This window comes from Fringilla coelebs (genome assembly GCF_963513975.1).
Source record: "Fringilla coelebs genome assembly, chromosome: 5".
NCBI lineage: Eukaryota > Metazoa > Chordata > Aves > Passeriformes > Fringillidae > Fringilla > Fringilla coelebs.
Genome location: NC_140033.1, coordinates 60,231,900 through 60,246,018, shown reverse-complemented (window position 1 = coordinate 60,246,018; position 14,119 = coordinate 60,231,900). Strand labels below are relative to the sequence as shown.

At 41.9% G+C, this 14,119-nt stretch overlaps 1 protein-coding gene across 1 annotated transcript in view; it reads right to left on the bottom strand.

The window, feature by feature from the left end:
* Positions 1-14,119, bottom strand: part of PTN (pleiotrophin) — a 78,819-nt gene that overhangs the window by 14,796 nt on the left and 49,904 nt on the right. The window contains exons 2-4 of the mRNA XM_084206908.1: positions 9,938-10,047; positions 8,305-8,478; positions 7,134-7,295 (exon numbers count right to left, since the gene is read on the bottom strand). Coding sequence (XP_084063034.1) covers positions 7,134-7,295; positions 8,305-8,478; positions 9,938-10,046 — 445 coding nt within the window. The 5' untranslated portion in view covers position 10,047. The remainder of the gene's footprint in view (positions 1-7,133; positions 7,296-8,304; positions 8,479-9,937; positions 10,048-14,119) is intronic.

The following is a 14,119-nucleotide window of genomic DNA, read 5'->3' as shown; positions in this document are numbered from 1 at the left end:
TTTATCCAAACAGTAAAGTTTTTCACAGGTACAAAAGCAATCTCAAGGGAAACTACGGCACAAAGCCTCTAAGAAACATAAGGAAACTGAAACAGAAAAGTAACCATTAAAAGACATCCAAACTTTATTAGTTATGAGCTGCACTGGCAGCTTATAAGCAGCTTGAGGCTGGTCCACACTGTAAGCACCATTGTGTTTTGTTTTTCTCATATAGCTTATTCTCATTCCCACTGAAATTGAGAAACATCATATTTCCTCCTGTCACAGCAGCAAGGAGCCAAATGACAGAGTCATGTCTCAGAGCCTAAATTTTCCAGTGAGTTTTACTTCACCTTGAAACACAAGCCTTGTCCTCAGACTAGCACTGGGAAACACAACCAAGCATTTAGTGCCCAGTCTCACCCCTCTGGACCACTGTTTCTTCTCCTGGTTTTCACATTTCCCAGCACCATAAGGCATAAATTATTCATGGCAAAACTGCTTCTCACAATGTTTATGCAGTGCTTAGTACAATGGCACCCTTTTTCAGCCTCTGGGCACTCATGCAATACAAATAATCATGATGATAGCAACAACAATAACAGCCAGCTATGCTTTTCCCACTGGGCACACACTTCCAGTGTCCTGTCCCACAGAGCTCTGATCACTGCATTCCTCTGCAGGCTCCTGGTCAGGGCCAGGGGCCATTCTTCAATAAACCTGTCTCACCCTTTAGAACAAGAGAAAAACCTCCCAATTTTACCTTTCAGGTTTTTCTTTAACTATCACAGCTGTTTCCTAATATGAGAAAATCCCTCATTTTTATAACTAATTAGTTTGAGCAGATTCTATTATTCTGCCTCCTGTAATACTAATTATTACACTAGCTGCATGCCTGCACGACTAATGAGTTACATTAAAGCTGGGGAATTCTAAAACCAACAGAGGGAGATACAGCATGACTGCAAAGCCAAAACAGGAGACACCAGCATCTTTCAAACAATACAAAATCACAGCCCTAACAAGTCATTTCCTCCCAACAAGTCTGTGTCTCCTCCTGCTGCTTTGTGCTGTTGCACAAGGGCAAAGTCGAGGGAGGGCACCCCAGAAAATGCAATTTGTCCAATATGCAAAATGAAGTTGTCCAATTTCATCAGTGCAGCACCCAGTTTGTCTGAGGAACAAATAGCTCGGGAGAGTAAGTCACTCATCCACCACTGTCAGCTCCTTGCAACAACCAGCAGTCAAAGCCACCCTGCCAAAGCTGGTCAGTCTGCTCTGGCAGCACACTGCAAGTAAGATGTTCCCCCAACAGGAACATCTGCCACTGGAGTGCTCAAAAACCAGAGGCTCTTTTCTGTTCCTGCCAGCAAAGTAAGGACAGGGATACGCCTGCTCATTTACACAAGTCCATCTCTATGCTTTGACAAGAAGCTTCCAAAGAAGACCCAAGGTAAAACGGTGTTTAACACTGATGGGAGCCCACTGAGATGACTGACATAAAACCAAGGACCCTAATTAAAGACTGCAGTTTAGACACTCACCTTGAAGTCAACTGTCACATTCTGATAATTTTATTTACATGATAAAAGTGATCAGCAGCTCCTGATAATTTTATTTGCATGATAAAAGGGAGCAGCAGCTACTAGCTACATGCCTGGACCTGCCACTGATACTTAGTCAATCTGGGAAATCATTTAGCCTTTCTGACTTTCAAGTTCTACTTTTCTTCTGATTAGACTTCCTGAGCTCCAAGGAGTGATAGCAGGATTAGCTAATTGCTGCCTGTAAAGATATAGAGATAAAAAAAACAAGGTAGGGCAGATTATTTATACCTCACTCAACTCCGAAGTAAAACACTTCAAATTATTAAATTTAGAGAGTGCAGTCATTTCCTCCACGCAGTAGCATGCACACCATGCCAAACACAGGGAACTGTACTGGCACCTTGCTATGCTCCCAAATGCCAAACCTGATCTGAATGATACAGAAGAGATTACAGGCATTAACAGCTCAGTTAGGTCTTGCCTTTATGTGGAAAATCTTTCCAAACGCTGCATGTTAGAGGATGTAACCTTTGGTTGGCACCCCAATTACTAAAGACAACAGTGGTGTGAGCAGGGCTAATATTTGCCAACCTTAGCACATATTTTTCCTGCGTGGCAAGGACTGAGCTGAGGCATGACAAAGTAACTCATAGATGGGATATACTGTAAATTGATAAAGAGTTGGGAAGAGAGATTTATTTAAAAGAGCTAAATACAGCCAGGTGAAAAAAATATCAGAAAGGAGCATAATTCAAAAAAATGAAGGGTACATTGCAGAAAGGGCAGGCAAACTGCTTATTCTATTTAATGTTATCTTAATCATAAGAATAAATATCTGAAAGTACAACAGTTATGAGGAGAGAAAGAAAAAGAATGAGAGTGATGGAAAGAGCGTAGTAAGAAATAAAGCCCATCAGGCAACCCAGCTCAATGAAAAGAAATTCCTCCTCTCTCAGCAGTTCAAGCAAAACGTTTCCTGAATCCTGACAATCCTCCCTTCTTCTGCTTTCTGGCGGGCTGGAACCTGAACGAGCATCAATCAGGTCTGGGTGGGTGTGAAGCTGGCCAGATGGAGGATGTCTGTCAGAAGCATTTTGTGCTCCTCAGCACAAGCTGGCCATCAGAGCAGCCCCTCGACAGAAGCACCCGAGTCTGTCACATCTGTCAGGACAGTTTAGGGAGGCCTTCAGCACCACCAGCCTTGCAGACACTGATTAGAATATGCAACTGTGTGTGCTAGAGAAGAGGTGCCTGCCTCCACTGGGGTTTTTTGATAAAAATCATCCTTTCCTCCTTTCTAGACTTTATGACAGGCTTTCATCATGACCTCGTGGACTAAATACACCACAAATTGTGGTGCCTGGGACATCACTATCACATTGCTGACAATCTGTCTGCCTAAACACACAGTATTCAAGAAGGAAAGATGCTTGCATCCTGTGTTACCTACACTTTAACCCAGCAGCCCAGGATCAAGCCACTGTCTTCCAGCTGAGAGCATGTGAGCAAAGCTATGGAGAAAAGAGCCTGTCAGGAAGCCAGGTAAGATTAAAATTCCTGGTTCATCATCTGCTCTCAATCTTATAAAAAGTTGTAATCTATAGGACAGCTGCTTACAAGTGAAAAGTACTGACATAGACCAGTTGCTAAGAAGAAAATATTTATTTTTTAGTTTCCAAAATAATGGAGAGAGCTAAAAAGGTTTTAAGCTTTTTTATGGATATTTACTAAAGATAAAAGAAATCCATAAAAACACTTAGGTTACCAGTTTATGAAGAAAAAATTGATTCTCAAAGTTTATGAGCATCTCCTGCTTTAACTTGGCACAAGTTTTGTCAGAGATCACAGAAGTCCTGGAAAACCAAACTATTTTATCAACAAATCTGTAAAATTACAAACCCTGGGGTTTTTTGGGGTTTTTTTTAGGTATGATTTTCCTTTCTGTTAAGAATGGATCCAACTCCAATGAAGAGCAGTTTTTGAAATCGTTATGTGAGAGGAAGGAGACTTATCCTACTCATCCACAGCTGCCATATGTTGATGGGCTGGAAAAGTGGATAAGCAAAGCAGAACAGCATCTAAACTTAATATCCATCAACTGGTATTTTCCTCACAGAACAGAGAAGGTGAGGAGGAGCTTCAGACACCACATCCCATGAAGGAAATGTATCAGGTGAAATTTGGTGCACAACACTTCATTGGTCAGGCCTAGACAAGATAACCTCTCTTACTCACACAATTCCTGGAGTTCTTAAATAATCACATTAATTAATTTTTTTTTTTATTTGGAAGAATTTTGAAGGTCTCAGATACTCCCCATGCAAGCAATGATCAAAATTAAAATTATATTTAGCTAATTTAGTGGGTGTAATGAACAATAAGAACAATGAACAATAAGTGGTTGAATGACATGAACAATAAAGTGGGTGTCCCCTGCAGAGGACATGCTTGGAATACATTCCAAGTCTCTCCATTACAAAAACTCTTTTGCAATAATAGAAGGAATTTAGGTAAGTCCAGTAGTGAGTATTCTTATTGTGGATAAATTCTTCCACCAAGAAACACTTAATTCAGAAGCTTTAAAAGATGGCAAGTAACAAAAATTTAAAAGAAGATATATAGAAGTACCATTGATTGGAGAGGCTAAATAGGGGCTTTTACTGACCTCATTTACAGCATGAAATCAAAAGGAAAACTGATATAATGGAGAGGTTACAAACACAATCTAATAGAATAAAACTTTCACCTCACTAGAAAGGGGTTAGGAAAATCACGAAAACAGCAGTTTTTTCTGAATATACTGGTATTTTTCAGTGCAATATTTTCAGTCAGTTCACATCTGCTTTTGGTGCTCTCAGCCTGCTGCTGTCAGAGAGGCATTCTGGAAGCAAAGACCAGTCAGAGAGGCGACCACTCACAGTAAAACACATTCCTGACCTGCTGAGCCCCTGGCTCACTGCTCTGCTGCCAGAGCACCCAAATGCCAGCAAACCCCTGCCCTGCTCAGCCAGGCAATCCCAGCAGGAATAGCCAGCCCTTGGTCAGCACCCACAGATCTAGCTGGATATCAGCACAGACCTTTCACACTTCAGAAAATGACCTGCTTCCAAATAATGCATCATGGGCTTTTTTTGCTATGGTCTTGAGGCACTGATGCAAAGTTAGGGGTGAAAAAGGAGCCTAACATGTAATTGTAGACCACTTGAAGTGCTCAGGATATAATCCTTCTTCCCATTTCCAAAGAAGGAAATTCATTAAGATTCTAGCTACAGATTGAACACAGTTTAAATATTTTCCTTTTTCTTAGTTGTGGGTTTGGACTTACCAAACCTGTCATTTCCTTCACCTCAGGAAGAAAACAAATACTCTCATTCCAGCCAACATGCACTCTGATTTTTAACTCAGAAATAAAGTTCAGTGGGGCAAAACTCCTCACACAGTACTAATCTGCTTGACCTAATTTCTTCCTCTAGTTCCTCCTCCTGGTGCCAACACGCTGCCCAGTGTAGCTCCCGTGTAGTTATACCCACAGATCTGCAATATGGACTTAGCTCTGAGCCCAGGCAGGCTGTGTGTGTGTGACTCCCATGCCTGCTGCTCCTACTAGTGCCAACAGCAGATGAGTGAGCAGGTGGCATGCAGGAAGATTTCTAATGCAGATCAGGAGAGCAGAACTGCCCACAGTTATTATGATTAAAAACCCACATTTGTACCTGTTTCTCTTTTTGCATTCCTTCAAATCAAATAAAGCCAGGTTTCGTAATTAAGTCAAATCCCATAACTGGTTGCTGCAGTCAGTCCCAATCCAATTTTCAGTCTCAGCTATAACTCACTCCTAGACTCTAGAATCAGTCAAAGTTGACTCCAATACAGCAATTTCTCAAGCCCTCCCTTTAAAACTCTAACTTGAAAATGAGCCTGTACCACCCAAGAGCACTGCTCTCTCAAAACAATGCTGCATCAATGCTCTGCTTTGTCCCCCTCTCCCCCTGCTCTGACAGCCACTGACAGGATATAGATATATGACTCAGTGGCAGCAGGACAAGGCAGAGGCTCCAGCGGCAGAGCCTTCTGGCAGCACAATAGGAAGCCTCATTCAGGAAACTCCCAAAGGCTACTTAGGCATGGAAACTTAGTGAAAAAAAGAAAACAGCAAAAACATCAAAAAAAGTCCTGCCCCCCAAACTGCTAAACAATCAAAACACACATCTCAAAGCCCTTCCTGCATTCCCATCCAATCACTTCAATTCCTAAATGATGTTTATTGTCACCAGCTCAACCAACTCAGGTGGTCTCTGAAAATCTAGCTGTAACTTTGCTGCTCCACAGCCTGTCACTGTCTGCACAGGTTCTGGACTTGTCTGATGGTGTGCAAGGAAAACCAGTCACGTGGATGGATGGATGGATGGATGGATGGATGGATGGATGGATGGATGGATGGATGGATGGATGGATGGATGGATGGATGGATGGATGGAGGGAGGGAGGGAGGGAGGGAGGGAGGGAGGGAGGGAGGGAGGGAGGGAGGGATGGAGGGAGGGATGGAGGGAGGGATGGAGGGAGGGATGCACGCACACACAGACAGACACACACACACAAAGTGCCTGCAACTTCTCTGGTTGCTCAAGCAGAGCAGGCCACCTGCAGGTACTCTTCTGATCAATGGTGCACCACAGCCCACAATTTGAAAATTGCTTGTCCCAGGTGCACCTGTCACACTTAATCACATTTATTTGTATTGCTATCCAAGTATTCAGAGCCTGGAATGTGTCAAACCCTGCTGGTTTTAAGTAAACAAATGTCAGGGTAGCATAGCTTTTATAATCTACTTAAAACACATTACTTTTGTATCTCAAACAAGATCTCACAGTTTTAGCTCCCACTATAAATCATCCTATACACATAACACCTGCTATTCCAACAAAAGAGTACATTAAAAGGCTTTAATGATTAGAAAGGAAATAAGTTTTTCTAAGGGCCACCTGGAAACACAAATGCAGGGCATATGTCTTTCTGTGTACCAGGAATTATACTGTCAGTCACACTTAAACAAGACATATACATTATGTACTGTTCTTCCTGCTATGTTTGAATAAAGAATAAACAGCCCCAAGGGTGCACAATATTTTCATATTTCAGTGTGCAATGAGAAGAATATCCTCTCAACGTTACTTGTCCAGAGGAAAGCAGTCCTTTTCTCAACTAATCATTATTCAAAACCAAACTAAACCTATATAAAAGATGTCTTTATCAAGGGATATTTTTTCACGTTATTATTCATAATCTGTTCCCATTGACAAGGGAGTTACAAAAAGACTCTTTATTCTGGAAGTCTAATTGTGTAAGCAAACTGGTAACAGTACAGGTGGTCTAAGGTTAAAATTGGAGCTCTCATCTTCAGCTTACTTTTCAAGTGTGAGACAGCCTTGACTGTGCAGCTCAGGAATATTCCCTGCCTGGCCCTGACAGACAGGAGCAGTGCAGAGCTGAGGAAATGCCATGAGAGTGCAATATCCTGTACAACTGAGCTCCACTGAAGCATGCAGGACACCACAAACCCAATGATTTACCTGAACTATGGTGCAGCTTTCAGCAAATGGAATTTACCTTGAGGTTTGGGTTTGGTAAGCTTCCCACAGGGCTTTGAGATGGTGACAGTCTTCTGGCAGTCGGCATTATGAAGGGCTCTCTTTAGGTTCCCGGTCCGAGTCTTCAGGGCCGTGTTCAAGTCACATTCTCCCCAGGCCTGGAACTGGTATTTGCACTCCGCTGCAGAGAGGGAAAAAAGGGCAAAATTTAAAACACAGGGACTGACCGTGAAAACGAAAATGTTGTGAGTCTAACAGGATATCGCAGGCAGCTGGTGCTTACAGACAAAAAGATGGGCAACTGAAGAAAAGAATTCCAAGAAAACTTTAAAGATTATTTGCAGTGGTAATTGCAGTCTCCCCCCTTCCCCAGAGCTTTAAAATTTAATCCTCTTGCTTTTGCATGGATATTGCATTTTTTGGCATATAAAGAGAAATCCATTCAGCTATGAATATGAACAGCAGCAGCAACAAAAAAGAAAGAAACAGCAGTTTGAAATGTCATTTACATTCCATATGGTTGTTTCTTCATTTGCGTGACACCAGAGGTTACCAAATAAAGCTTGAACAGTTTCTAGAATGTATGTGCACCCATAAACTTCTCAAGTCTAAAACTGCAGCACTCATTGTGTTGGTAAGGTCACAATAATTTCAAAATCATGCAAGCTGTTTACTAGGAAAAAAAGCCAAGCTTGCAAGAGTAATCAAATCTGAGTTTTGGACATCTTGTCCAGGACAGATCTGACATATCTTCCCCAACTGGTACATACAAACCTTCTGAACTGAATGGTAAAAATAAAATATACTGGTCTGGAATGACAAAAATACACTGGAATCACTCCCTCCTTTCACTGCACACATGGGTAGCCAGCCCCCCACACTGCACATCACAGGTTGTAAAGCCGGTGATAGCCACTGCAGACGTTCACAGCTGTGAACTTGCACCGCTGCCCTAAACAGGGCTGAACACCACAGAGAGCAGATTTCAGCACGCAGGAAGGCACAGGTTATAAGTAAATTATAGGGACTCTCTGCAGAGGAACTCTGAGGAGCCTGCCTTCTGATACCCTGCATGTTCTAGCTCTGACAAACCAGAAATGCAGGACTAACGCCTTCACCAAGCAGAAACAACAGGCTTGCTGCTCCATACTCAAAAACTGAAGTAAATCCCTCAAGAGAGGGATACTGACCTCCAAATTGCTTCTTCCAGTTGCAGGGAATCTTACACTTCTGAGTCTTGGTGGTTTGCTTGCACTCAGCTCCAGTGCGGGTGCCCTCCCGTGTCCCCAGGCCACAGTCACCGCTGGTGGGCACACAGACACTCCACTGCCATTCCCCACAGTCAGACTTCTTCGCCTTTTTCTCTGGATGAAGACAAGAAACCAAGCAAGAGAAGTTCTCAGTACCCAAAGCCTACAGAGAAGTTGCCTAAACTTAACCAAAGTCACAGCACCTGGAAGGGTGAGTAAGGAAGACATTCATAACACAGTGGCCTTAAAGCAAAAGGTCTGACATCCTCTTCACGATTCTGCAGAGACAGGTCAGCCCCTTTGAGCCCAAAGCAGGATGATCATCCAAACTCAGCCCCACTGCCATGTTTACCAGTCCATTCAGATATTCTCAAGTGGATTCTCATCTTCAGAAATCTAAAAACCCAGAGATCACTGACAAACAAGCAGAATGGATCTGACTCAGGAAGCTCTGTCTCCAGTAGCTGGTGGCATGCAAATATCCTCAGTTCCAGCTGAAGCACCCTACACTAAACAATGAGAAATGTATGTGCTGAAATTGTGTATCAGAGGATTTGAGCACCTCCAGGAAACAGCTGTGGGATGCAAATTTTGATTTGCTATACGATGTCACACTTTATAACAGAATACTTCAAAGGCAAAGGAGCTACAGGGAGATGTGTACTCAGAGTGCTGTTGATTCAGGTGGGTTTGTTGCTCAGGGGAAAAAGTAAGGATCATGATTTTATTTAGATCCTTAAACAAAAGTCTTATGAGAAAAGAGAGCAATGTTATCAAACCCAAGGACTCACAAAAATAATTACTTAGGTCCCTAAATCATCACAAGTAACTGTAAATATACTTATATAAATTTTTTTTCTTCTAAGTCTTGTATGTTTATGCTACCAATTTTCTCATATTTCTGCAAAGCCAAAATGGTTAAAAAGTTCCTTTTTTTAGACTGGGAACACTAATTCTGATGGACTCACAATTCATATTATCTGGTATATAAGTTACCCAAAAAATAATAAGACCTTAAGAAAAACACGTTCTTAAAAAAATGTCAAAACTGAGTTTGACAGATACGAATATTCCACCCTGGGCCAGTTTCTCTTATAATGAGGTCTGAGTTCATCACTGACAGAAAGCAACTACTGCTGGATGTCTGGCTGTCTGTGCAACAGCGAGTTAGTACAATTCTTTGTCAGAGGATTTCCACATCACACAGCATCAGTGTAGCACTGTCATGTACAACGCTGAGCAAGTGACATAACTGCTCTTTCATCACTCCATTTGGTTCCCCCTAAGTCAAGCATGAAACTATTCACAGAGCACATTTTAAGCTGCTCTGCACTATCCACTGTGTGATAAACCACGGACTCCAGTCCCTGGGGCTGTCAAGCTGCCACTTGACATGGAAACCCCTTTCTGCTTCCCTGTTTAACACAGAACAATGTGTCACAGCCAAAAATCCTGCCCTGATGTCCAAAGGTTAACAAATGACCTGATTTCATAACAAGACCAGAAACATTTGACATTCTCACACACATGCAATCTGTCTTGGGGAGTAACCCTGAATCAGACTGGACCTTACCTGGTTTCTCTTTCTTGCCAGCCTCAGTGGTGCTCACGGCTGCCAGAAGGAAAACGAGTGCCAGGAGGGCAGCTGTGAACATTCGACGCTGCTGCTGTGGCTGCTGCATTCTGCAGATCAATGACAGAGAGGGAAAACAATGCTTAGTGAGACTGTAAAAAGTGGGACTCCAACTAAAGCATTTTTGGGAAGCTCTGCTTCAGGACCACAAGATACAAGCAGGTCAAACATAATTAGCTATTGCCAGAATGGGCAATTATCTCCACTCCAGAGAGAATACAGAGATTTTAAACTATTTTCCAGCCTGTGTAACCAAATCCCTGATCTACAACCACTGATGTTATTGGAGGGGTTTTGCCATGGGAAGTTCTGTAACTACTGCTTGTCTTCTAGAAACTTGTTAGAGAAACAAGGATCCTGACAGGTGTGGAACTCCTCTCCTCTCTTCTGATCTCTGACTGTGTATGAATAAACAAAACATACACTTCATTTTTCAGTTTACCAATTCATATGAGGTAGGGAACACTCTACTGTCCACCTTGCAAGGGTTGAAGTTCCTATTAGGCTTAGGTGACATCTGAAAAGAGCTGCTTTCACAAAAACATATAGGTGATATGTGATGTATTATCTTGTCATTGGCAACATGCCAAAGATAATACATCACATACTTCTCCTCCAATTAGTGTCTCTTCATAATAGAAATTAAGCTAATTGTTTGAAATGCAAAGTAGGCACAGAGATAGGACTTTCACACACTGCTAGAGGCTATCTACAGCATGCTGATAAACCTGAAATCTGGATTTGGGAAATAAATATTCTAATACAATAAGGTATTAAATACATTTTCTTGGGATTGAAGCATCATTCACTAACCAGTCACCAGAAGTCATTCTGAGCTTTCCCTATCCTGTTTCTAGAATTTGCACCATCTCATTGTGGTACTGTTTATCAGAACACAGGGCCTTCAATACATATGTTAAAAATAAGAAATCTCCCCCTTTCCTGGAGACATCTCTCCAGTAGGCAGCCAGGTACCAAGATAGTGGGCTGGAGATTGCTTGGATGAAAGGAAGGTTTCTCCAATTTTTTGTTTTGTTTTTCTTCAAACCAGGACCCATGACGTTCGTGTCACACCAGCCTTCAGAGGAGGGGTAACAGTGGCACTAAGACAGTCCTTAAAACTCAGCTAGACTGATATTTACAGAGTTTAATGGCAGCCTGATCTCATTCTGCTGAGCACAGCAGCCATGGAGGAGAAATATTTCTCAACATGAACAAAGAACAAAATGTATTTGAAATTTAATTTGGCACTCCTCAGTATTCTCTGCTGGCAACCTCTTGCTCAAATGCAACATAATTATAACTGACATGGAAAACAGGAGAGGAATCCCAAACATGGAGACTTTTAAGTATCTGGCTTTAATATCATTCTAGAAGTCAGATGAGACAACTTAATAGCTGTGTTGAAATAAAGTTCATTTGAAGACTGCAAGAGGCCTGGCATTCAAATGTCTGAAAGAGCTGTCATTAGCACCAGTTTCATTTACTTCAAAAGAAATTATCATTTCCCATGAAGAAGAAGAAAGGACCACCATTGTTTCCAGCAAACTCAGAGCCCAGAGTAGAGCACGTGAGTTGCCAGAGATCTTGGGTTTGTTTTTCCTTTTCTTCTGCTGCATGTTTCCACTCAGAGCCTCTCACGTTTCACAGAAAATTAATAAAACCAATGAAATAGATAAATAAATAAATACATTAAATAAGCAATTAAAAACTAAATATGCAACCTGTCTTTTAGCTCAGCTTACTTCAAACTACTTTTCCATAATCAAATGAGCACCTCTTTCATGAGGAAAGGCTGAGAGAATTGTGTTTGTGCAGCCTGAAAAAGAGAAGGCTTGGAGTGACCTAATTGCAGCCTTCCAGGACCTGAAGAGAGCTCCTGAGAAAGATGAACAGAGACTTTTTACAACAGCATATAGTGACAGAACAAAGAGGAATGAATTCAAATTGAGAGTAGGGTTAGATTAGATATTAGGAAAAAATTCTTTACGGTGACTGTGGTGAGGCACTGGAACAGGTTACCCAAGGAATTTGTGGAAGCCTCATCCCTGGAAGTGTTCAAGGCTAAGTTGGATGGACTGCTGAGCAAGTGGTCTAGTAAAAAGGCATCCCTGCCCATGGCAAGGGGTTGGAGTTAACTGATCCTCGAGCGCCCTTCCAATCCAAACCATTCTATGATTCAAACACAGTTGCCATACTATTTAAAAATGAAACTCCACACTCAGTCCCTTGCCCATTTCCTTTGGGGGAGCTCCCCCACCAGTAACACTGCACATCCCCTAACATCCCATTTTCACTATAATTTGTCTTCTCACGCCATCTCTTCAATCAGCTTTCCAGAATCTTTTGTTGAAGGAGAGAGGTAATTTCATGGAAGCACTTATAGCAGGAGGTACAAACACTCTCATAAGTCACTGTCTGCTGGGTGGCAGAAGCTGAAGCAAAGGCAGCACTAGTGGTTTTACTCTGCAGGATGCCACCAAATACAAGGGATGGTCACAGTTTTGGGGCTGCCTCCTACACCCTTGCTGCCCACCCCAGGGACCTGGGACGTGGTCACACATACCCCAGAGGCTCCCCAGCCACTGGGAGTCATGGATGATTGTTACTAGGGAAGCTGCCTCATATTAAGTTGAAAGGGACTCAAATTTAAATCAGACTGACATTCTTTTCAGCAAAACAGATGGGGAAAATAGGTTTTGGAGTCTGAAACATTCCAGAAGCCCTATAAACAAAACCCCACGGAGCCTTAATATAGCATGTTTTCCTAACTCAAGACTCCCCTACAACCAAAACACTTGCCAAATGTCTAATGCAAACACTAAACCTGCAGAGATATAGATATTTTGTCTCTCTGCAGAGACCAGGCTGCTTCCTGAAGTGCCTTTCCTGTACCCACAAGTGAAAAGCCATGTTGTACAAATGGAGACTTTCCCTCACACCACACCAACACCTCGAATATGATGTAACCAGTACAACCACAGAAAACCATTTAACTGCTTTGCACATGGTAAACAGCAAAGGTGGGTGCTCTCACAAAATTACAAGCAGCCCATATGTAGTACTCACAAAATAGTAGGTATGTTTTCCCAAAAGGCCAGAATGTGCCCTCTACCAGCAAGTATGTAAGTCCAATGTTCAGTTTCTTGCAAATATTTTAGTCGGCAGTTAAAAGATAGATTAAGATAAAACCTCACCAGCCCAGACTTGTTTCTGCAAACAATATATTTTACTGAACATAACTGTGTCCTTTTTGGTGTACTTTTTCAAAATTCAAAGGTGAGAGTTCATCCTTTTTGTTAGATTCTTTGATAATGTTTTCTGTTCATCCATTGATTTAAAGAACAGCCAGAACTGGTAACAGCAATGACATAAAAAGTGTTACACTACAGACAAAATGGACTCCTCCTGGATATTTTGATTTTTGTAATGAGCCCTCTGGCTACACCAACAGTAACAAGTAAATCATGTGCCATGAGAGGAAAGCATCTCTAAAATCCTGTATGACAGTCCCTAAACAGAGCAAGGTGGCAGCATTTAACAAATTGCAGGGGTATTTGCAACCACAGAAAGTCAAAGATAAAAGTGAAAGAAAGAAAAGAGATTTTTGAGGCAGGGGCTGCTACAGGAAACTTCAGAAGAGAGAAAAGGTAAAGAGAGAGAAGAGGGCTTAGAACAGTTTAAATGGGAAGTTGGAACAAAATGAAGAAAAGAGAGTGAGCAATCGCATAAAAAGCACCAAAAGAGGAAAGAGAGAAGAGAGAAGTGGTTAATGATAGTTAAACACTAAACCAGAAAGTGTTAAAAAAGCATGAAGTGTAAAATGAAGGGAGAATTGAAGACCAGTGAGATACACCACAGCAAGCAGCTTCTTGCAGCAACAATAAGGAATAGGAATTACTTCAGGCTTACAGTTGATTTCACAGTCAATCTCTGCTTGGGAGTAAAAAATGAAAGGAAAATTTTAAAATGGCAGGCAATCTGAGAATTAGTGGCTTAATCAACCATCCATCCATGGTTTCAATTACATGCTGAGCCTCAGAAAGAGAATCAGGCAGAAATCACTGCATGGCTGCAGTTTAAGGGACTTTTTGAGCAGAGCTTGAGCCTCCCACTCTAAAT